This window comes from Diplotaxodon limnothrissa, linkage group LG12 (genome assembly GCF_057381915.1).
Source record: "Diplotaxodon limnothrissa isolate DT_005_m linkage group LG12, D_limnothrissa_male_GT1.1, whole genome shotgun sequence".
NCBI lineage: Eukaryota > Metazoa > Chordata > Actinopteri > Cichliformes > Cichlidae > Diplotaxodon > Diplotaxodon limnothrissa.
The window spans coordinates 21345310-21370961 of NC_140607.1; the positions used below are offsets into that span (position 1 = coordinate 21345310).

Below are 25652 nucleotides of genomic sequence, written 5' to 3' on the forward strand. Positions count from 1 at the left end.
TTTCATATGTGCATTCACTGAACCCCTCTTTAGTGAAAAATATGATTTTTTTTTTTCTCAAATTCAAGACATATGTTTTTTTTACTGATGCACAAAATGAGCCGTGCATGTCACGGCGGAGGTTCTGCCAAACCCCTGAGACCGACTCACGGAGCCCCTAGGGTTCGAGCGAACCCAGGTTAAGAACCACTGCCCTAGACTTTACCATCCCAGCAAACCTGATTTTCAATGAGAAAGGAGGTTTCATGATTTTATTTGATTTCATTGAGGCAAAGTCTCCAATGTTTTGTGCATAACCTCAATGATTTATTAAGAAACTTGAGGCCCAGATTCATCATGCTATGCTTTTAACAGACGTTCTTGAATGTTGCTGTCGGTCCACAAACTATTCTCTGTTCAGTGAAATCATAAATGTAACATTGCTGTTAAGAAATATAGTTTTTTTTTTTTTTTTTTTTGTTAAATAAAAAACCTCTCAAACTATATAATCAAAAACAAAAGTTTTGAACATGCAGCAACTTAATTATCCAATTCCATAATATTTGAAAATGGCGAATTGCTGCCTTGTGGGATCGAGTTCAACGCCATACCAACTCAGCCACTAACTTTTTAAATCAGTTTAGAGCTGCACTGACATAGTCATGCTTTATCAATTTAGGGCTAATTTCATTAGCCTGTCCATATCTCTCTGAAGTTGCTCTTTGGGTCTTTCAGTTCACCTTTTTCACTTTGTCCTAGTTTTGTTTGCTCTGCAGTTTTAACACACAGTCCAGTCGATTTTGTGACTTTACATCGTCAGCCTTTTCCTTTTCTTTTCTTGAGTTTCTCTGCAGTGACTTTGCTGAAATTTTGTGTAATTGGAGACCTACTGTACTGGTAATGGGAGGATGCTGGTTTCATTTTCCAACCTAGGTTTCTATTGGGATTTGTTATCGCTGCAGGGGTGCTGGGCTGGTCTTTGACAGGACTGCTTAGGTTTTATCTCTTTTCTTTCTAATGACCAGGCAGCTGAATTTCTGAAATCCTCCTGAACATGTTTACAAAGTCCCACACGCGGTAGAGATCAGTGGCCTGTGTGTGTGTGTGTGCTGCATCTTACTGGATGTACTTTGGTTACCTTTGGATTAAAATGGACACCCAGGAATTCCAACATGGTGAGATTTTTATTTTATTCTGTATTCATCTTTTCTAGTTGTAGTACAGTAATGTACTACAACTAGAACAGAACAGAAATTTTTCATTTTGTCTATTTAACTACTGCAGTAGTAGTTAAAAAAAATGATAGCACTAATAACTAGGGGTGCAACAATACACAAAATTCACGGTTCGGTTCGATACTTTGGTGTCACGGTTCGATATTTTTTCGATACAAAAAAATGTTCATGCCTTTTTAATTTGTCATTTATTAAATTTTCACGGCACATTCCGCACCACATCTCTGTGCGTTCATCATTTGTTTGAAGCCAGCTCACCTCCTGCAACTACTTTTCCGAGAATACATGCTTCTTTTGTGGTTCGGACTCCTTCTGACATTTCTTTGGAGGTGGAGGAACATCACAGTAATTGTTTAAAGGAGCTTGCTTCTTCGACATCTTTCTAAACAAATTTCTGTCCTCCTCCTGAAAATCTTACGTATGCAAACACGCGTTGCAACTTCTTATCTTGTGCCCGTTTTTTATTTTGACAGCGAATGCGCACCTGCGGACCACTTATGTGCAGCCCTGGTTATTTAGCTCGTCATATTGCAGCCACAGAAATTCTTTTGTCCATGAAACCATAAAGCTGCACTTTCTTTTTGCCTTATAGTCTGATTTGTCATAACTTCTCCGTTTTGTGGTAAGCTTTTCTTTGGCTGTCACTTCTTCACCCTGACCTGTCTTATTTGGCTCAGCAGAACTAAAATATTGTGGCGAGCTCAGACAAGGAGGAGACGGAGGTATCATTTGGTCTTGCTTCCCGTGAGCTAGCCAGGGAGCACAGCCGTTTATTGACATCTGCAGAAGAACACTGCCGCTAGCTAACTGCTCAGCGCAGCAACAACAACAACAACACACAGGGCGCCCTCTGACCCCGGAAGGACACACCGTCGCAGCGAGAGGGCGTCACCCGTCACTATGGCAACATAAACAAAACATAACTGTACAAACAGAACCCCGAACAGCCCTGACCTGCTACAATATATATCCTGCTGCTTTTACACACGCACTCACATAACGCTCAGCGATTCTCTGCGCGATCAACCTCTCACATGTTTAAGCTTGCTGCGGGAGATTTCACTTGTCATGTTTGCATAGTAAGCTAACGATTGATAAGACTATGTCAGAGGAATTGGTGCACAAATTATCATCACTCACCAATCAGTGCTGTCGCTCTCTATACACAGTTCACGCGATTGCAAAGTGAAAGCAAAAAACAAGGGCAAATTCAAACGCGATTTCAATATGTCACATATTGACAGTGGCTCACCGATGCCAATGACATAATTACCCAGCTACATTTCCGAAAGAATGCAAAAGCATTGACATATATTTTTCCTTCCTACGATAGGCCGACGGGCAGGGCAGAGATAGATTTTGGTAGCCCGACTGGAAAAATCTCTAGCCCCGGGACGTCGGGCAGGCGATTTTGCAAGCCCTGTATCTGATTGAGGAATCACTCATCTTTGGAAAAGAGAGTTTATTACAGAGAAATGGCTCTTTCCAAAATAAAAGCTATACTATACGCTTCTTCTGGGCTATATTCTCAGCAGCATATTAAACATATCAGGTCACCATAAGGAGAATCATGTGCTAACGGCTGTCTAAATGACTCAGGTAAAGTTTGTAGCATGCGTGCTTGTTGTTTTTGTCTGCTTCCACTTGTCTTTGCACTAGGATGATGTCGGTGTAAATGTGCAGTCATATTTGTTGTGTTCCCACTAATGCTGTCAGCATAAATCTCGTTGAAATGACGTTAACGCCACAACACGGCAAATCTCCGTTAACAAGCTACCACGGATCGCCCGTGCATGGGGCTGGACGGCCAACACGTTAACGAGCTAACTGCGCTAACACACTAGCTCCCACCCATGTAATTGAGCATTGCGTGGCACATCCAACATACTGTTTTTACTTTAGTCCATGACGCGCTTACCTTCAGGGTCATACGTCACATGAAAACCAAAATAGTTCCAAACACCAGATCTGAATGAGGGTGGGGGAGGTTCAATTTGCCATGTTGCAAGGAGAGCTTAACTTCTGTCTCGCTAGCTTGCCCTGCGCTCAGTGAATCTGCGTTCGACTACTCCGCCTAGGCTGCACTGTCGAGCGCAGATCCACTGAGCGCTCAACACAGACAGCATCGTCAGAAGGAAAGTTGATAAAATAAATAAAAAAATTTTTTTGTATTGTTCGATACATATGCGTACCGAACCGAAAGCACTGTATCGAACGGTTCAATATCGATACGAGTATCGTTGCACCCCTACTAATAACCGTAACCACTGCAGTCATGGGAGGGACAAGCAATTAATTAGCAGTTGACTGCAGATTTCCCCAACCTTATAAACAGTACCTTTGATCATATTAATGACCAAGAAACTGTTTCTTGGTCATTAATATGATCAAAGGTACTGTTTATAAGGTTGGGGAAATCTGCAGTCAACTGCTAATTAATTGCTTGTCCCTCCCTCCTGCAGTCAGCTGAGACTGAAGAAGTTACTTGGATGAGTAACGAAACATTTCTCCCACTGAAAATGCTACGTCCAGATGAACAAATTCAACTTTTGGGGATTTCTTTACCTGGATGATTGAGCATGCATCAAGACTTCTTTGTTTTTGTTTTTTGTTTTTTAGTAACAATACAACCTAGAAAACATGTTTATTACAAAATATGTTGATAACTTCATCTGAGGAACATGAACTTCAACAACTCTTCTTTTTTTTTTTTTTTATTTATTTATTTTTTTAACTCGTCTACTTTAATCCGTTGCTCCAGACTGCTGGGTTGTGGTTCGCTCTGCGTAGTGGATAGCTTTAGCTTTAGCCACTTGGTCTTTGTTAGCTTCCTTAAAATACTCATATTCTGCTAGATGAAAGTGATTTAAGTGTTTTTGTGGTGGTTCATTGGCTACTTTGGTGAACTTAATGTTTTGCTCACAGTGATGAGTTTCTACGCAAATGTTAGCATGTGACTGTTAGCACAACTAACTAGCTTATCAGGAAAAAAATTCACAGATCCCAGTCAACTGGTGAATCTCTATTAAAAATAACATTAAGTTATTAGGTCTGAAAAATGTTGCTGTTATATAACAAGTTATTGTTATTGTTATTAGTACTCAGTGCTGTATTTCACAAAAATGAGTCCAGTAGTACAGTAAATGGAGCATAGTTTTCAGGCACTGAATATGCATCTGTACTACTTTTTTTTTTTAACTTTTTTTTTTAAATCTCTGGACAATGCTGCTAGTCAAATTTGAACTTTTGAAGTAAATGATGTACAGTGGGGCAAAAAAGTATTTAGTCAGCCACCGATTGTGCAAGTTCCCCCACTTAAAATGATGACAGAGGTCAATAATTTGCACCAGAGGTACACGTCAACTGTGAGAGACAGAATGTGAAAAGAAAATCCATGAATTCACATGGTAGGATTTGTAAAGAATTTATTCCTAAATTAGGGTGGAAAATAAGTATTTGGTCACCTCAAACAAGGAAAATCTCTGGCTCTGGAAACATCATGCTATGGGGCTGTTTTTCTGCCAAGGGGACAGGACGACTGATCCGTGTTAAGGACAGAATGAATGGGGCCATGTATCGTGAGATTTTGAGCCAAAACCTCCTTCCATCAGTGAGAACTTTGAAGATGAAACGAGGCTGGGTCTTCCAACATGACAATGATCCAAAACACACCGCCCGGGCAACAAAGGAGTGGCTCCGTAAGAAGCATTTGAAAGTCCTGGAGTGGCCTAGCCAGTCTCCAGACCTCAACCCCATAGAAAATCTGTGGCGGGAGTTGAAAGTCCATGTTGCTCGGCGACAGCCCCAAAACATCACTGCTCTCGAGAAGATCTGCATGGAGGAATGGGCCAAAATACCAGCTACTGTGTGTGCAAACCTGGTAAAGACCTATAGTAAACGTTTGACCTCTGTTATTGCCAACAAAGGTTATGTTACAAAGTATTGAGTTGTATTTTTGTTATTGACCAAATACTTATTTTCCACCCTGATTTACGAATAAATTCTTTACAAATCCTACCATGTGGATTCATGGATTTTCTTTTTCACATTCTGTCTCTCACAGTTGAAGTGTACCTCTGGTGCAAATTACTGACCTCTGTCATCATTTTAGGTGGGGGAACTTGCACAATCGGTGGCTGACTAAATACTTTTTTGCCCCACTGTATGTCTGGGTCTACCAGGCTATTACAACAAAGCCCCCAGGCAGAGATCCATGTTCCATCTGTGTAGTGTAAATGGTCTTGAAAGAGGTGATAGTGTCTTTCCTTTGAAGTCACAGCCAGCTGCCATGTTCTTATGAGAAAGTGTTTCTCTTTCCACTCACCACTACTATGACAGTCTTCCCGTCAGCTGCATAATGAACCTTTTCAACGTGACAAAGCATACTCTGCAGGCTCGGGTGTAGAAGCCCGCAGAACAGCATTCTACAGACATTAGAGCATTAGAGGGTCAGCAGGGTGGATTAGAGGGTGAAAAGAATTTCTCTCCACACTCGAACTTTTAACCTCACTAATACAGGAATATATTTTCTATGTCGAGATAAGCAGTGTCCCTCTCGTCCTCATTTTCGTTGCTTTTCAGCCTGTCTTCCCCTCCCATTCCTCCTCCTTCCATTTTGTCATCTGTTTTCTTTGCTCCAGTGGCAGCAGTAATTTTAGATGCCTCTCCTCTGGTGTGCTTGTTGGGATGTTACAGCTTTTTCAACATGCCATAATGTGTCGAGAACAAGGACGCTTCCACCTAAGCTGGTGCTTTTTGATTTATCCCCACCATATGGGCTTGTTTTTGATTTATGATGATAGAAATGCCCAGCACAGATGTGGGGAAGTATTCGTGTGAAATCAGATTTGGAAGTGAATATATCTTGATTTAAAAAGTTCCCTGGTGGTTTTTTAAAAATGCTCTATAGCAGAGTGTCCTGGTGATCAGAAAGTTATGGGGACATAACGCATAAACTACAAGATGAACTATTTGATAGATAAAGTACCACACAGAAAAAAAAAAATAGGAACGTTGGCTGTGACATACATCAAGTTCTCTGTCCAGAATCGATTGTAGGCTTAAAATCCTCCAATAAAATCCTTCATAATAGAGTTTGTTCTTCATGAAGCTTGTGTATAAATCATATTTGTTCCTAAAGCTTTATGGTTCTACTTCCTTTTTTGGATTTGCTTCTTTAACGATGTTGCTAGGCTGTTTGTGGACTCGTGTTTTTGCCCCTTGGTATATTTCCGTCTTTCTGTGCGTGTCCTTCTGCTTGCGGTGCATGTGTATATGCGTGTCACACAGCTGACACTGCAATACTGTTCTCATATGTTTTCTTTAACCTTGAGTAACCTCTGTTTAGACATATCACAGGGTAAGGCTGCTGCTGCTTCAAAGGTTCACAGAGCTCATGGTTACAGATAAGCTGTCCACATTAAATGGCATTATAAAACTTACACTACACTTTTTTTTTTTAAAGAGACTGGCAAGAATTTCTTTAACTGTTTAAGGGACAGTTGTTTTCAGACTGTCCCTTAAGAAAACAAAATAACTGTAAGAACTGTGGCCCAGTAACCTCACATCTTTTCTCGGTTAACACTACAGTGTCTATAAAAAGTTAACTGTGTCATAGGTTGGACAGTGACATTCACAGAACAGTTGAGAAATCAGATATTTCTTTGATTGCACAAGTTCATTAGATATTTAGGAAAACTTAAGAAATGTATTTTCAATTAGGTATTAACTGTTCTTTATTTTTATGTGACCCATGCCATTTAGATGACTCAGGGGACGAGGAGCCCACGTCCCAGTCAGACCGCAGCGAGATCCAGGGCACCCTGAAGATACTTATCAGCAAGCTCGATGACCTCAGCACGTGTAATGACCTGATCGCCAAGCACGGGGCGGCCCTGCAGCGCTCCCTGAGTGAACTCGAAGGCCTGAAAGTCCCTGTGGAGGGAGGAGAAAAAATCAAGGCAGTCAACGAGCGAGCCACCCTCTTCCGCATCACTTCCAATGCTATGATCAATGTAAGTAGCTGCAAGACACGGCAGGGGTTAGCAGTGAGTGATCTGTGTCCCACATGCTTTGGTATGATCAGTATGACAGGAGTGCCAGTCCTGGTTTGTGAGCAATGAGAGATGAGATCAGTTCACAGTGTAGTGTGTTTAAAGAGACCAAGGCTGCAGGCATGGAGGTCGACCAGATCCTGATACAAAATACCCTGACTTGTGGGGGACACAAGTCAGGGTAGTCCTAGTGGCAGTTCCAATCCTGCCTAAATGGGGAGGGTTATGTCAGGAAGAGCATCCAGGGCCAAATCATCAAGAATAAGATTTCCATACCAGATTGGTCGGATTTAAAATCATCGCCTCCGTTGCTGCTGGACATGGATGAAGGGGAAGGAGAACAAGGAGAGGGTTGTTGAAAGAAGAGGATGTTAAGATAAGGAGAGATTGAGGTAGATGATTTGTTGTATACATCATTTAAACACTAGCACCTCAAACCAAATGGGTGCCTCTGGCATACTTTCCTCCCTCCATAAACAGATAGAAATATTGTGTACAGAGGCAAACAGAAGCTAGCCACAACCATTGATGAGTCTCTACAGGGAGTGCAGAATTATTAGGCAAATGAGTATTTTGTCCACATCATCCTCTTCATGCATGTTGTCTTACTCCAAGCTGTATAGGCTCGAAAGCCTACTACCAATTAAGCATATTAGGTGATGTGAAACTCTGTAATGAGAAGGGGTGTGGTCTAATGACATCAACACCCTATATCAGGTGTGCATAATTATTAGGCAACGTCCTTTCCTTTGGCAAAATGGGTCAAAAGAAGGACTTGACAGGCTCAGAAAAGTCAAAAATAGTGAGATATCTTGCAGAGGGATGCAGCAGTCTCAAAATTGCAAAGCTTCTGAAGCGTGATCATCGAACAATCAAGCGTTTCATTCAAAATAGTCAACAGGGTCGCAAGAAGCGTGTGGAAAAACCAAGGCGCAAAATAACTGCCCATGAACTGAGAAAAGTCAAGCGTGCAGCTGCCAAGATGCCACTTGCCACCAGTTTGGCCATATTTCAGAGCTGCAACATCACTGGAGTGCCCAAAAGCACAAGGTGTGCAATACTCAGAGACATGGCCAAGGTAAGAAAGGCTGAAAGACGACCACCACTGAACAAGACACACAAGCTGAAACATCAAGACTGGGCCAAGAAATATCTCAAGACTGGTTTTTCTAAGGTTTTATGGACTGATGAAATGAGAGTGAGTCTTGATGGGCCAGATGGATGGGCCCGTGGCTGGATTGGTAAAGGGCAGAGAGCTCCAGTCCGACTCAGACGCCAGCAAGGTGGAGGTGGAGTACTGGTTTGGGCTGGTATCATCAAAGATGAGCTTGTGGGGCCTTTTCGGGTTGAGGATGAAGTCAAGCTCAACTCCCAGTCCTACTGCCAGTTTCTGGAAGACACCTTCTTCAAGCAGTGGTACAGGAAGAAGTCTGCATCCTTCAAGAAAAACATGATTTTCATGCAGGACAATGCTCCATCACACGCGTCCAAGTACTCCACAGCGTGGCTGGCAAGAAAGGGTATAAAAGAAGAAAAACTAATGACATGGCCACCTTGTTCACCTGATCTGAACCCCATTGAGAACCTGTGGTCCATCATCAAATGTGAGATTTACAAGGAGGGAAAACAGTACACCTCTCTGAACAGTGTCTGGGAGGCTGTGGTTGCTGCTGCACGCAATGTTGATGGTGAACAGATCAAAACACTGACAGAATCCATGGATGGCAGGCTTTTGAGTGTCCTTGCAAAGAAAGGTGGCTATATTGGTCGCTGATTTGTTTTTGTTTTGTTTTTGAATGTCAGAAATGTATATTTGTGAATGTGGAGATGTTATATTGGTTTCACTGGTAAAAATTTATAATTGAAATGGGTATATATTTGTTTTTTGTTAAGTTGCCTAATAATTATGCACAGTAATAGTCACCTGCACACACAGATATCCCCCTAAAATAGCTAAAACTAAAAACAAACTAAAAACTACTTCCAAAAACATTCAGCTTTGATATTAATGAGTTTTTTGGGTTCATTGAGAACATGGTTGTTGTTCAATAATAACATTATTCCTCCAAAATACAACTTGCCTAATAATTCTGCACTCCCTGTAACTGCTTTTTTGTTTGTTTGCATGTTTTTGTTTTTTTGTTCTCTTCTGTTCTCTGTTTCACAATTTTTCTCTTTTGTGCAGTGAAACCACAGCATCTTTATGTAGCAAATTGTTGTTCGCTGCTATTTAACGTTCAAAATCACATGTAGCAAAACGCAGGCTCCAATATGACCAAGTTGGTCATTACTGCCAAATGTTTTTTCTGATTACGTGTATGCTCTACTGTAATCTGGCCCAGTTTCCATTTCCTTTACAGTGAATATTGTGGTTTTAGCTGTCTGTTAGTAATGGATGACAGTTCATATAGAATTGAGGTCATGCAAACGTGATACTGGATATGATAGTGGGTGGGGGTGACAGGAATAGCCCCAGCTCCCCACTCTTCTCAAAACCCTGACCCTCCCTGCTTGGTGAGGAATGTTAGAGCCTTCTGGACTACAGTTAGACTGACAGACCTGGTCTGACTAAAGACAAATCATACAAGGTTGGTCTTTCTTTCCGCTTCTACGAGTGGCTTTGGTTTTGATTGCTATTTGACTTCTAATGCATGACTTTCAGCTGAAGCTTTTTTTTTGTTTCGTTTTGGTTTGTTTGGGGTTAAAATAATTTACTAAGATTAGTTGCATTTTTGGTTGCAATTAGTTTGAACTTATCAACTAATGTTTTATAATTTAAAAATAAAAAGTTGTAACGAGGATCGCACTTAACATTGTGTAAAAGGCCAGTGCTCAAAATGATGAGCCCGTTATTGTTTTTTTTTTAATTTTTATTAATTGACTGGACAAGCAAAAAAAAAAAAAAAGATCTTCTTGGATTGCCAAACTCATTAAAATGCCATTTGGCTTGCCAGGAATGTGCTTTTAATGAGAAATCAATGTTGGTCCAAACTCCCTTTAGTGCAAGGATTTCTACTGCCACATTTTTGGCGCCTACAAAGAGGCATCCTAAAACTTTATTTTACCCATGTTAAAATGGTGTTGACATGTAAAGTGTGAATAAGGAACAGAGGAGAGAGAAGGTGGATTGAGGAAAGCTGGAGGCCATGATGTAAAGGTACAACTGCACGCTCTTATTAATCTGGCCTTGGGAGAGGGTTTAACTCTAGTTCGTTCAGCAGTAGCCTGACTCTAATGGCACATTTACATGCATTTACACACGTACTCTTTCAGGGTTATACAATTTACACATGAACATCAACTTTAACCAAGTTTACTTTAATCTGCGCTACATAGTTCCTTCTGCAGAGTTCACCGGGACTGTGTGACTCTTGGTGTTTAATGTCAACCCTCACTTACATACATATGTACTCCTGCTTGTTCATTCAGTTTTTTTAGCCTTTATCAACCCCGTACTTAAAACACCAGAAGTCACATGCAGTCTATGCTTATAGTGGAGAGTCAGCGTTTAAAAAAGTGGAACTGTCATATTTTCTTCAGGGGGTGTTTGAGTTTCATATGATGGTTATTGTCTGGGGAAGTGGCCCACATCGTCACATGCATTTGGGACATTTAACTGACTCTAAGACATTAATATTGAAACATTTGTGCAGGGCTGTTTAGGGTAAGAGACTAACCAGGCATGGTAAGGTGATCTGATATTTCACTTCTTGTGTTATGATCATACTGCTCTACTAACATTTTGGATTAATGACTGTGTAATTAGGAAATTTGATCGTCTTTAATGATCAATTTCTAGTTTAACTTATTTTAATTTAGCTTTAAAAATGTAAGTGTTTTTCCTTGCTCTATAGTTTGTTAAGATAGTTTGTTGTAAGCCTGTTAATAATAGCGTGGATTTTTTTTTAATTTACAAGTGTGTCTTAATAATTTTGGGCAATATCTGGTTTTTCAGTATTTTTAAAATGAAGCTCAAGAAATAATCATAATTTTGTTTTGGGGGGGGGGGTTATTAGCCTTATTCAAGAGTACCGAGTATCCTTACACAGGTGGGCATAAATCAGTAATATGACCAGGATGAAATGCATGAAAGCATACATTGCTCTGGTCAGTAGGAATGTGAAAGGCTCTATGATATGATAATGATTGTGCATCACAGTCAACTGCAACACAATTAACTTGACTTTTTTTGTAGCAAAAATTATTTTAAAAATGTGTATTTGTAAGGAATTAAAATATTAGGCTAAATGTCTTAATCTCCCGGCCTGTTACTCTGACAAAACCAGACATCCGAAGATGTAAGTTATGAACATCTTTGGCTATTATAAGACTTTGTTGTCCAAATATGAATTGGAGCAGTGAGAAAGTAATAGTTGGTAGTTACAGCTCCCCTTAGCTTTACTGGGTATACTTGATAAATAAAATACAAAACAAAAATCTGTTGTTTGAAACTATTTACAGTACCTATACCACCACCCGGTATACGGTTAATACCACAGCTGCCCTAAGTTAATAGTGTTGGTAATTACCATTCTTTGTGTTTCTGTAATGATTAATCCACCAGTAAGCTCAAGCACTTTAATTGAAATTGTATTTATTAATGCTAAGATATAATTGTTGTTATCCATAATTTCCAAATGTACTGTTTTACAGAAAAGCTGAAATAAATAATAAAGCATGTTGGGTTTAAAAAAACAAAAACAAAGATACAAAGTCGCAGTTGTTTGTATCCATTTCTGAAGAGAAAAATTTGTCAAATTTAGTTAAATCTAACTTCTCAGAGAAATCCAGCGTTCCGGCTTAAATTGGGTATTAAAAGCGTAAATTTACCTAAAAAATAACACCATAAATTTTTAGTTTCAAATAGCTGTTTTTTTGTTTTTATGACAGGTGGTATAATACTTCTGTTGAGGGCTATATAGTCATAACTTTTTTTCCCCAACAAAACAAAATCCAGACTGCAGTTCCATCATACTAAGAGCCCAGATGAATTGAACTGTGTGACACTTTTGCCCCGAAGGTTTTTAACCTTCAGCCACTATTTTATTTAAGTGGCTTAAGCTACCTCTCAGCAGTTCCTCTCAATCTCTTCTTGTGATGACAGTGTACCACAGAATAAAGTCAAGTCAAGACTTCCATAACATTTGATTTGTGGTTGCTTTTAAAGCCATGTTTGAAAAACAGCTGGATAACCCCACGCTGAGAGATCAGGGAGCATCACATGACATTTTTAACATGTATGGAGTCAGCTGAGAGGTGTTACTTGGGTTCATTGACCTCTGTGCTCAGTGAGCGTCAGTGGCAGCATGTGCTGACATGTAATATGTGGTGATCTGAAGTAACCTCTCTGTCTGAGCAGCAAAAGCAGAAGAGAAACAATGATACCCCCTCTTGACGCAGATATAGAGCCTTATGCAATCAGAGTGTTAAACGCAGCTCATCAGTCACTGATGTTTTCTATGTTTACAGTTTGCTCCAAGGCGCATTTGCCACAGCGGGGAGACGGAGTAAATCTCGACAGACAGCTAATTAACATATTTATGATTGCTCGAAAACCTTATGATAAGCAGCCTTGATTACAACACATGACACAAATGCATTTACGGCCCTTTCCATCCAAATCTTCTTTCTCTTGTATTGTTGCCAACTGTGAGGAAAAGTGATACAGGATTTTTATCCCAACTGATTGTTTCCATTTTGTTAAAAAAGTTGTTTTTAACAATTCCCCCCTCACGATGTGTTTTACATTGATTTATTTTTCACTCCTGTCTTCTGATTATCTGCTCGTGTGTTTCTGTTACCCAAGGCGTGTCGAGACTTTTTGGACCTAGCCGAGACTCACAGTAGGAGATGGCAGCGGGCTCTGCAGTATGAGCGAGAGCAGCGTACCCATCTAGAGGAGACCATTGAGCAGCTAGCCAAGCAGCATAACAGCCTGGAGCGAGCGTGGAGGGAAGCACCCACGCTTGTTTCCAGCGCACCCAGTGCCCCTACCACCAACAAGGGTGAGACTGGCTGTCTGTTAGTCGCTCCTGTGGACCTTAGCACGGGACTCATACCAATAGCTAAAGGTCACATGTAGCCTTGGGTTTAGTATTATAGACTCTCCTCATGTGGAGGACAGAAGTTTTGAGCTGTGTCAGAAGATTTTAATTAGACAGCAGTTAAGATGTAAATAGTACTTATCTTAAGAGTCTCTTTGGTTAGTTTATATTCTCATGAGTTTTTGGCTGGAAGTGATCTAACTTTTAGCTATGCTCTAAAAAAGTTACACAGAAAAAGCCACAGTTTATATTTTGTAAAAACAAATTGAGCACCCATGAACTTAACCTGGGGACCCATTTCCAGCCCTCCTGTGATCTCTGTCTCTGCTGTTTATAATGAGGGTTTAAAACATAGTTGAGTCCCTCTTCCTTCCTTTAACCTTAAACGCAATTGTTAATTCATACAGAGGATAATTATATTTTAACCACTTAGGCAGAACATCAGAAACACCAGGTCCTGTGGGAACCACAGTTTCTTCAAACTTTCATTACCTTTTATACTATTTTTGCCATTTGTCACTACTTGCTATCATAATGGCAGATATGAAATTTGAACCTTTAACACAGTAAATGGTTAGTTTAGAGTTTTTATTATTTATACATTATACAGAGCTTCTACACAGCAAACATACTCCCTCCCCTTTCCCTCTTTTACCCATTAATTGTACTTTATATAAACATTTGTGCTTCTCACTTGGAAGCTGGTTAAAACCCATAATGGATCACTGAACACAGTGAACGTACTGAGTGCTAAATAGTCAGTACTAAATATAAGAAGCATGCCCTGAGGTACTTGCATCATTCAGGCTAGTTACCCAACAGGAACACTGCCAATTTTACGATTAAGCTAATTATTCCCCGATTAATCACCACCGGTATGTGATTATATGCCTGTCTCTCCTGAACACTGCAGAATACAAACTCGCTGTTTTTCACTGGGATGTCTGTGTGGACTCATAAATGTATATGTCCACTTGAAGGGAGTGAGAGGTCACGGAAAGAGGAGGCAAGTGATGAAGATGAGGATACTGAGTACTTTGATGCCATGGAGGATTCCCCTGCGTTTATCACAGTGACTGCCAGTGAGAGCACGCAGCACAGGTCAGTCTCACACAGGAATCCGTGCAGTCTCTGCTCTCTTTTTATGTATTCATTAAAAATGCACTGTAAGAAAAAATGGATATGAGAAATATAGTTTAACCATGCACGCTCCAAATTGTAAAAACTGCGAGTTTGACGCTGGGTGACGTCTGAGCGGGGCTCTGACGATAGCTGATGGCATGAGAAATCGAAGAGCGGCGTGTCCTTTTCTGTCATGTGTTCACTTTCGGTTGTACAAATAAAAACCAGCCTTAGACTCTCACAGCGGTCGGTTTTCCTGCAGACAAGTTACCCAATTTTTGTGTCATGTGACATATCCGTCAACTCCAGTTTCACAGTATTCATCTGCAATACTCAGCAATCTCTCCCCTCCCTTGTGTATATTGTGTTTGCATGTGTAAAGGGGAAACAAGAGCGTGAGGGGATTTTGGCGAGATTGTGTCCTGCGTCGCTGTAGAAAATACTTTCATTTTGTTCCAGGCGATCTCAGAGTAATTTGAGCGGAGCGAGCGGAGGCCATCCCGGTGACTGGAACCAGGACGACCATGTAAGTGTCTTCCCAACATGCCTAAATAATGGCACTGACATTTGTTAAAGGAGCAAATATTTGTAATCTCAAAATAGATTCATTTCTGCTGCTGCTGCAAAGCTCACACCTCATTGATTTATTTATGTAACATCTTCACTTGCTGCTTTCACAAGTATCCTTCCCTGCCGTGCTTAAAGAAGGATGCAAGGATACGCACACAAACTTTGCCAGTGGTTTGAATCATTTAGTACTCAAACATCTGTTCTTCTTCTCCCTCAGCTCTTTCTAATATTTTTCTCTCTCTCTCTCTCTTACACATCTGTGTCTTCTCTCTTTTTCTCCTGTCTTTCTCTTGCTCTGTCGCTACATCTGGAGATATGCTGCCAAGCTGTCCACAAAATTGAAAGTATTGTCTCAAACTTGTATATCCACCCTCTTCTCCTCACCTAATCCCAGATGTCTCCAAGCTGTAACGATGTGTCAGGAAAGGAGCTTCAGCCGCGCAGACAAAGGCGGAGTCATATCCCAGACAAACCCAACTACTCCCTCAATTTGTGGAGCATCATGAAGAACTGCATCGGCAAGGAGCTTTCTAAAATCCCCATGCCTGTAAGTGTAGGCGTGCTCCCGGTTCTTCTTGCTGGCAGGTAAATCTGTAAGGATTGCATCTTATGAGTTTCTCTCCGTTATCTTCCTTTCAGGTAAACTTTAATGAGCCTCTGTCGATGCTGCAGCGCCTCACCGAGGACCTGGAGTATCACGAGCTTCTAGACAAGGCAGCCCGCTGCGACTCCTCACTAGAACAGATGTGCCTGGTCGCTGCCTTCTCTGTCTCTTCCTACTCAACAACGGTCCACCGGACAGCCAAGCCCTTCAACCCCCTCCTGGGTGAAACGTACGAGCTTGATCGCTTGGAGGAATTTGGCTACCGCTCGCTGTGTGAGCAGGTAATGGCACAGCTACAGAGAGATTTTGTTTGCATGCTTCCTGATGTGCATGCACAGTTATTCAACACACACACACACACGACGGTACACAAGGTTAAACAGAGCCTTTGTGTTTCTGTGTCCTCTCAGGTGAGCCATCACCCACCTGCAGCTGCACATCATGTGATTTCCCAAAGAGGCTGGACCTTATGGCAGGAGATCACCATCGCCAGCAAGTTCCGAGGCAAATACCTCTCCATAATGCCTCTGGGTAAGACCGCTAACAAACTTCATGCGTAAATAATAATTATATGCCTGCTGTGTTGTGCTATGTAATAGAAAATCATGTAAGTAGTGAAATATAAATCTTCTGAGGTGGAAATGCATTGCCTGTGCTCTGAGCATTAATGTGCTGGATGACAGATTCAGAAGCACAAAACCAAACAATAATGCGCAACTGCAAATTAGCAATAAAGCAGATGTGAGAATCTGTCTTTTGTCGCCGTGTGTCCCCAGGTGCCATTCACCTGCAGTTCCACGCCAGCGGGAACCACTATGTGTGGAGAAAGGTCACCTCCACAGTGCACAACATCATTGTGGGCAAGCTGTGGATTGACCAGGTCTGTTTATTATGTTTAGTTTATCGACATCATGCCTTAATACCACTGAGCTTCCTGAAAAGCCCGTAGATATTTTCTTCTAGCAGAAGTGTGTGGCACAGACCAGCAGAGTAGGACTGAAGAGGGGAATCAACGTAAAGCTTTTTAACAATTCAACAAGTAGCTCCACAGTATCCGGGGATTTGTCTTTAGCTTTGATCTAAATAACAACCTCTTGTTTCTTTGAGATGCCCCAGTTATAGTGTGGAGGGAGGTTTGAGGGGCAGGCTTCACATGTGTCTATTTGTAACTATAAAACCCCATCCACCTCCTCCACCTACATTTTTTTCCCTGTCCTGCTTTCGTGTGTCACATCCATCTGTCAGTGTGCATTTGTGTTTGAATGCTCATTTTAAAGAATCCATGAAGAAGAAAAACACAGATTATATCCACTGGAATATAAGCTCTTGTGTATAATAACAAAGCGTCAACCTGTTCCTAACATGAAAAAGTAAAAGTACAAATATCCTAAATTACTGAATATTTGTAGTATTTGTTTCTTAAAGGTACTCTACAGACTTGAAATACATTCAATTTCAATTCAGTTTTTTTTTATATGGCACCAAATCACAGCACTCACCTTAATGTGCTTTACATTGTAAGCTAAAGACGCTACCATGATAGAGACATAACCAACCCCATGTCCCTCTATGAGCAAGCATTTAGTGAAAATTGGAAGCAAGGAAAGGAAACAATCTAAAAATAAATTACTCACATTAGTGTCTGTTTTCTGATCAAATGTACAAATGCTATCAGTTTTTTGTCCTTTTGAGTGTAACAAAATCACCAGCTCTGTGTTGAGATAAATGTAGTTTTGTCATCTCTGTATTGTATTATTCTCTTCAGTATATTCACCTTCATTCTCTTTGCATTGTTCTGCCACTCGGCTGTCCTCCTTTGCAGAACGGGGTCACCCAAACAGCTTCATATTAACCTACAGCTACACTCTCTGTGGTTGGCTATAGCGGAGCACAATTGTCAGTAATAAAACAGCTGAAACAAGCGAGGCACTGACAAAGAATGTATTTTTACATCACAATCACACCAGCATAAACCTTCATTTTCTCCGCATGGTATTTTTTTTTTTTTTTAACCACAAATAAATAGGATTTTCTGAAACATTTTCATGGTTTGGGCTTTACAGGGTTAAGCATGAGACCTTAAAGGTACATCCCACTGCAGTGTCCAGCACTGTGCATGCACATCCTTACAGGACAATGCAAGGACCTGCTTACCACATGTCTTGTTTGCAGTAACAAGAGTAGTAATTCTACACATAAGCACATTGTTTTAGTTTGTTTAGTGTGTGTGACAGATGGACAGGTAGAATGAAATAGTGGTGGATTTACCTTAACTGTCATTCCAAATTGAATCTTCTAAGTCCTGACTCACTGTGAAACTCGCTGTGATATGTTCACTGGCTCAAATGTCATTGTTCTCTCTTTCTTGCTCTCATTCTGTATTTTTTGCGTGTCTGTGTTTGTGCAGTCGGGAGACATTGAGATTGTGAATCACAGGACCAAGGAGACCTGCCAGCTCAAGTTCTCTCCCTACAGTTATTTCTCCAGGGATGTTCCACGCAAGGTAAACTCTTTGTTTTCCACACTCTGCTGACACCCAGCCTGGGTGTGACGTTGCGGTGTGGGGTTCATTTGTGTGATGCTGCCTCCTGCTGGACAATACCAACAAATGTATTGCTTTGTGTAATAAGCTTAGTGTATGAAGTCAGATCTCAATAACACCCTTTTGTGTTGTAACACTTACTTAAATAAAGAGCACATTTATTTGTTTGGAGCAAATTTAAATGTAGTCATGTTCTACTGATGGGACTGGGTATTTACATACCTAACATTACTTGGAAAGAGCAGCTCTGTGCTTGTGTTTCTAGCTTCTGTTTTCTCTTTTTTTTCCAGGTGACAGGTGTGGTGGCAGACAGCGGGGGCCAGGCTCACTACATCCTCTCTGGTACGTGGGATGAGAAAATGGAAAGTGCCAAGATCGTTCAGAGCAGCCGAGGAGGCAGCGGGTCAGAGGGCAAGCAGAAGATGGTCTACCAGACTCTGTCCCCCAAACTGCTGTGGAAGAAATACCCGCTCCCGTAAGCCAACAGCCATAGCTGAGTAAACAGCTGCGATGTGTGATAAATGTCATGGAACTCCACAGTGTACCTTATGCCAATTCCTTCTTGCCTTGTCAGGAAGAACGCTGAGAACATGTACTACTTCTCAGCTCTGGCACTGACCTTAAATGAGCTGGAGGATGGGGTGGCAACGACCGACAGCCGTCTGAGACCAGACCAGAGGCTGATGGAGGACGGGCGATGGGATGAAGCAAACTCCGAAAAACAGAGGCTAGAGGAGAAACAAAGAGCAGTGAGAAGGAGGAGGGAAGCAGAGGCCTCAGACGCTCTGGATGAAGGTATGAGACTGAGAACAGTGAGAGTGAGTGTGTGTCTGTCTGCGTCTAGTGATGAGAAAGGAGAAAGAAAGCAAGAGTCAGGGCATAAAGTTATTTTATGCATGTATGGTAGTAAAAGTCCCAATCATTATTAGATTAGACAATGTCAGGTGGGAGCTGGAGCATTATTTTACTACAAATATCATTACAACAGATAAATCACTGAATTAGAAAATCCCTCAATAGAAATATTTGATTAAAAGGGATCTGTGGCATGCTGTGCTACATAATCAAGGCTGAGCTCATACCCAAGTATTAGATCAAATGATTAATAAGCAGTAACTGAATAATTTACCTAAGCTTCTTGAGCTCTATAATTTAGATGTAAGAGTTTTAAGAGTTCACGTTAAGAAAGCAGGGCTCATTAAGAAAACTAAGAAGAGATGGTTATAATAAATAAATAAAGAGTTTAAATCTTACAGGGACCTCAGCAGACACTTTTCATCCTCGTGGCATTCCTGTCTGTGTGTTGTGCGTAGGCTAGATTGTTTTTGATGTACCCATGACTTGTCTTTCTTTTCCTCCCTCTATTGATGGTCAGAGTGTGATTATGACTCTGGTGAGTGGGGGTTGCCCTGTACCCCTCCGTTGTGCATCACTCCCACATACACACACACACAAACACACAAACGCCATCCTCTGTGTTACTCTGTGTGGTCTGCCTCAGTGTTGGGAACTGCATGAAACCCTTCTCATGTCAATTTCTCCAAATAATGACTCAGGAAAAAAAAAACACTTTTTCCTGCACACATGCAACATTTTCATTCAGAACTGGCCTCGGTAACATGTTGCATTTAAGAAAATGATTTAACATTACAAGTATTCTCAGTGTGCTCTGGTGAAGCCACATTAGCAAGTGATTAGATTGGATTTCTTCCTGCATTGCCATTATGCTTTTTCTTTTTTTTCGATTGGACACTTTTCTGGTGCACTTTTCTAGTTTTTTTTTTATATGCTTGTTTTTCGTTTTGACTGCTCTTTTTATGAAACAGATTCATTTTTTAGTTCAGGGACTTCCAAAAGTTTGAGTATAGCTCCTTCACCATGAGCCTTTCAGGTTTTGACATATTTGCACAATGTGTGCTCATTTGTTTCTTTATCACTACTATATGCATTGTATGAAGGTGAAATGATCTGAGTGTGAATAGCCTGCGAGTGTGGCTTCTCCATTAGAGGATAATCGGATCAAACCAATGGATTAATACCTGTGATTTTTTTTTTTCCTCCCTCACAGGTAGAGAATATGAAGGCTACCAGCCATTGTGGTTTTACCAGAGGAGGGACTCAGTTACTGGAGAGACAAGCTTTGTGTACAAGGGGGGTTACTGGGAGGCAAAGGAGAGACAGGACTGGAGCCTGTGTCCTGACATCTTCTAACCCAGGAACCTCCTCTGGGATCACACCTAACCTCATGAGACAGTGAACCGCTCCACCTCTGGTCCTTAAGCATCGGAGCGAACGAGCACCATGTGGACCTTTTTTTTCTTTTTTTGTGTGTGAACATGAGAATGTGTATGTTTCGCACACTCTCAGATTACACTGTACCTCCAAATGTACACTCTATGGGCGTTCCCCGAGTAGTCCTATTTGACACTATACTCAAACAGCCGTGACAGAGTTGTAACAGAGTTGTAACACCACACAGTAAAGCTAACCCGCTCAGTCCTAATGCTCTGGTGTGCCGGAAATGCTACCCACAATGCACTTTTCTGTGTTCACTCCACTACAGAGTTTCCCAAATTGGATAGAAACCCACATCAAAGCTGCTCATGATTATAAACTGATTAAAAAGAATAAAGAGGGACATAAAAACAGAACACACAACAGTATTTCAATATTTGTAAGAAAAATGTCTTCACCCTCAGTTTTATTCAGTACAACAGAGATTAACCTGGGCCTACTTTATTAATTAGCCTCCTCATTTTCTTTATGGTAAACATTTTAAGTGCTCATTATTTGCCTCTTTTGATATGTTAAAGCCGGGCTTAGAGCAACCACCGGTCACAGGGAAAACGTGTGTTTATTTCCCAACCGGCTGATGAGTGATCGCTGACAGTTGCTGTGAGATCGACTGCTAAAACTCCATTCACAGGCCTAGAGACCAGTCGGTCACCCCTCCTCCAGGAACCACTGGTTACTAAGGAAGCGTGTATATTACGAGATCGGTTGGCAAGTGGTTGCAGGAGGTTGCAGACGCTTGCATGAAATTGGTTCATGCAAGAGGTTTTCGGTGCTGCATTGAAAACCTCTTTGTGATTGCTGCTAGCATGTGCTAGCACTTTGCCTCAGTCACCAGCAGTTTGCAAGGGGGGGTGTTGACTTTTTTGCCAACTACTTGCCAAGTGGTAGCGAGTGAAAATTCACTGAAACCATAAAGTAAAAGTTGCACCTTGTATTGGTTGCAACCGCCAGATGCAATTTTTACTTTCACTTCTCTGGTCTGTTTTGCCCTTTTCAGTACAACTCTGAGAGGGTTTCGCTAACAGCCAAAGCAGGCACAAGGAGCCTGTGGGTATAGCATTCTCTGATTTTTACCCGACGATAGCAAGCAAGCTGGTTGAGGGATACACATTTTTCCGTAGCAACCGGCAGTTGTCAGGGGGTTGCCAAACTATGTCTGTGACTGAGGTATAGAAAGTAATGGATGAAGACTCTGAAATAGTCACAGCTTTGATTGCATGTGTTATAAACTATGGAGAGTCAACGTGTTCAGTAAATATAAAAAAAACCATAATTAAATACAGAGAAATGAACGTACAAATAATCACATAATTAACTACAGAAAATGTATCTAATATAACCATAAAGTGAGAAAAAGAATCAGACTAACCTCTGTATCTCGGCTTACAGGTTTTACTTTATTCAGTGTTAAATATTTTATTTATAAATAGGTTTATTTTCATCAAGAAGTCTGAGGACAAGTGGGGCAAAGCCCATGTGATTGATTTGTGATATAACGGGCTCTAGAAGTCAGAATTAGCTGACAGACTCGGTGTTGTTATGGAAGAAGATGATATTCTGGGGGGAAAAGTTAAAAAAAAAATTAAAGGTTTGGTTAAAGTGGTTTTTGTCTTAAAAGCTGCTAGAATGAAATAAAACCAGATATTAGGTTTTATGATGTATTATCTTTTTTTTTTCTAAATTCATGTGTGTTTTAAATTTTTATGGTTCTGTTATACATTTTCTGTATTGGTTCGTCAGATGGATTCATTCTAAATATATTTGTATTTCATTTTCAACACATTGAGTCTCCATAATCTACAGCTGTTTGATCCACTAGAGATTGGTTTATGTCAACTAATGAAATATGCATCAAGGCAGTAATCCTTTTTCCATTTGGACTGGATATTAAGTTTTCCCTTTAGGGACGTGCAATTAGTCTGTTCATGTTAGTTATATTAGAAATATGAGCTGTCTCTATGCTTCATTGGATCTCAGTCATCTTAACATTTTCCATTTGTGACTCTGATTAGGAAAAATTATATAGTAGTAGTTTGATTATAACACATTAGTGCAACTGCAGTGGTGACATTAAAACACTTGTATCACTGTCACGGTAATTTCCATCAAAGACCTGAATAAGCACTTTTCACTGTGGTTGACTAGAGGTTAGTACATATCTCTGTGTTGATGTTGAGAAAATCTCACTCTGTACATGAACACTATCTTGTCCTCTGGTGCTCTCCCGTGGCAACACTTACCATATCATCAGTGATCGATTTAACTAGTATCATCTTCAGTGATCGTACAAAGTATTAAGTCTGCGCCCGATCACTGAGGCATTAACAAGTAAACATTAACCCGGGAACACACCGGTTTCTTCTCACTAGTTCCACAGCATCCATCCCTCACTAGTTTGTAGTCCAGATGTTTCCAGTGGAGTTACTGAATTTGAGACTGGAGCGGGTACTCCAAGGAACCCACAGTGGCTTTAGTTGATAGGAGGTCAAAGGTTATAGAAGCAGACAGGGCTGGTTCCTGTAGCGCTCCTCTTTGCAGTCAGCTGTAGCCACAGAGGACAAGCCAGAGCGGCCACTCCAGGCTCTCTGCAGCTCATTTGCCATTTGTGGACTTGCTGATCTGGGATCAGCTCACAGAGGTACACTGAGTCTTTTGCCTTTAACTGACTGAATAAGGGAACGAGTCCCCTGACCTGTGCACTACAAGTCTACAGTGACAAGAGTTTTGAAGAAAAAAAAAAAACAGTCGATATTTTTTTGTAATTATTGTTAGGAATGTAGAATTTGGAGGTATTGTATCTACCATCCAGCCTATTTGTGTGAATATTTTGTGATAAAACAATGATATTGTAAAAGAAGAATTATACTAATGTGACTATTGAGTTCTCTGTACAGCAGAGGTTAAGGAGGGGGTAGAGGGGGGACTAAATGAGCCTGAAGATAGACACTAACTCAGAGGTGTCCTCAATTTGGCCAAAAACTGTGTTAACACACTGAAAATAAAGTTTGTTTTTTTTTATATAGTTCTTAATACTAACATGTTGTTAGCTGTGGTTCAGTTATTTCCTCTGATGTGTGGGTCATGCAAATGTAAAACACACACACACACACACACACACACACACACACACACACACACACACTGGAAAAGAAATTCCTTCACACAAGGAAGAAATGCTAGGATTTAGCCGATAGAGTGAATTTTAAGTGTGATAATATGAGCTCTTAATGTTTACCTGTCTGATTCTTTAGCAGTGAACTAATGATAGTGAGAAGTGAATTCTGGCAATTTTACTCATTTACACAAAAGGTTTTCTTACAGTTTGGAGTTGTGGTTGTCATGAGCATGGTCACTTGTTAAAAGGAATAATTTAGTGTTTGGAAATTAATTTTGTTTTGAAATTTGCTGGAGTTGGATGAGAAGATGAAGCCTTCTCTTGTTGTAAATATGAAGCTACAGACGGCAGTTTAGCTTAGCTGTAAAAACACTGGAAACGGGGTAGCTCGGCTCTGACCACCCATCAGTCCCTCTAAATTTCACCTCCATCTTTGCTGGAAGTTTGCCACTTTGGTGCCAGGAGGAAGTCTTGCACATAACTAAAGATGGAAGTTAAACCTAACGTACCCAAAATTTGGTACCAAAATCTGTCTTGAAAAATGAAACAAATAAGATCCATGTTAGTTTATCAGATCTCCAGCTGCTGGTAGCTTATATCCTGTTTCCAGTCCTCTTAATCCTAAAAAGTGACTGCTGCCTGTAGCCTTACAATGTGTCCTGTTGGAGAGAAGGAGGCACATAAGCACATTTCCCAAAGTGTTGAGCCTTTTCTTTACATTTTCTTTCTGCTATCCTTCTTTTCTATTTCATAAATGTGTATCAAAGACTTGTCATTGTACATCGCCACTTGAACATGATGAAAATGTGGAGGTTCCCTGCAGATTTACTTTAATAAATTGTGTTTGAGATTATTTTATATTTGAGAATACATATTATATTTTGAATGATAATGGAGAGCTCATCTTAGGTTTAAATCAATATATTTCCAAACAAAAAGATGACCTCAGTACTTGATGGTGACTTGCCTACTGAAGTTGTCCCTTTTAAGGGCCTGTACAGTATCGGACAGCTGTAGCAATAAAGCGGTGGAGGTGTAGATTTGTTAGTTTGTGGCTGTTGTTCGTTCAAAGACTCGTTGTCTGCCTCGTTTAGAAAGGGGAAAAAACACAACCAAAGTGTAAGAGAAGAGTGTGTTGTAGACTAAATAATCCTCTTCATCTGCCTTCCCGATCTCAGAGGGTTCAAATGTAAACCCTCCCCGTCGCTGTTTATCTCATCTCATCTGAACCTGATGCTTAATTCACTACGATGTGATTCTTGGCTTTAATTTTCTTGTTTTTATTTTCTGATCTGATTTCTTCCTTCTCAATGGGTGCCATTATTCCTATATTGGTGTTTTCATACTATTTGTGTGCATAGCGAGTTTGATTTGTGTGCACGTGCAGCATTACATATCCTGCTTTTCAGTGCTGCTCAGTTTTGAGGCAGAAATAGGCTGATGCTGATGATGACGACGAAGATGGGGAGATTTTTCTTGCCTTGTCTAAACTAAACCTTGCTTCTTATTCGACAGTGACTCGCAGCTTTGTGGTGAGATTATGGTGATATTAACAATCCATACGATTGGTAGAAATTATGAGATGTTTCACAATAGCGACCTGGCACAGGATTGAGGTGACTGACCTGCCTTGATAACTCTTACTCCCAAATACACAAAGGTGTATTCAGGTGTTACTGCGTATTCAGCTGAGGTTTTTCTTTTTTCCTCCCCCTTTTTAAAAAAATAAAATAAAATTGTGTATTTTCTCCCTTAATTTATACTCGTATAACACTGTCTTTAAACAGCAAAGACAAAACGGTGAAAAAAGAAGATAATAAAGTTGTTATTGTTGACACTGGATACCAGTCTCTTCTCATTTGTTTCTTCTCTGACCAAAGGATGAGTTGAACTGGCAGAACAGAGAAATGTTTGAGTTTAAAGTCGATGTCCCACTAATGAAACATGACACTCTAAACAGTTTTTATGAAAGTGAATAAAACATTATTTGTATCATTGCTTATTCCAATCATGAAGTGCATATTCAATGTACTGTTTTCTTGGGTAGACAACAGAAGCTTTCTTTAAAATTAGAAAGGTGAGAGTTCTTTGGA

The 25652-nt window shown here is 40.6% G+C and overlaps 1 protein-coding gene across 4 annotated transcripts in view; it reads left to right on the forward strand.

Moving 5' to 3' along the window:
* The window catches only part of osbp2b (oxysterol binding protein 2b), a 51566-nt gene extending 26171 nt beyond the window's left edge, over positions 1 to 25395 (forward strand). For all 4 annotated transcript variants that reach the window (XM_085367316.1, XM_085367318.1, XM_085367319.1 and 1 more), the window contains exons 3-14: positions 6978 to 7228; positions 13074 to 13272; positions 14292 to 14412; positions 14893 to 14959; positions 15398 to 15550; positions 15643 to 15888; positions 16018 to 16138; positions 16384 to 16487; positions 18015 to 18110; positions 18440 to 18624; positions 18724 to 18944; positions 20218 to 25395. In XM_085367316.1, the coding sequence (XP_085223442.1) occupies positions 6978 to 7228; positions 13074 to 13272; positions 14292 to 14412; positions 14893 to 14959; positions 15398 to 15550; positions 15643 to 15888; positions 16018 to 16138; positions 16384 to 16487; positions 18015 to 18110; positions 18440 to 18624; positions 18724 to 18944; positions 20218 to 20360 (1907 nt within the window). In that variant the 3' untranslated portion in view covers positions 20361 to 25395. The remainder of the gene's footprint in view (positions 1 to 6977; positions 7229 to 13073; positions 13273 to 14291; positions 14413 to 14892; positions 14960 to 15397; positions 15551 to 15642; positions 15889 to 16017; positions 16139 to 16383; positions 16488 to 18014; positions 18111 to 18439; positions 18625 to 18723; positions 18945 to 20217) is intronic.
* The last annotated feature ends 257 nt before the right edge of the window (positions 25396 to 25652 follow it).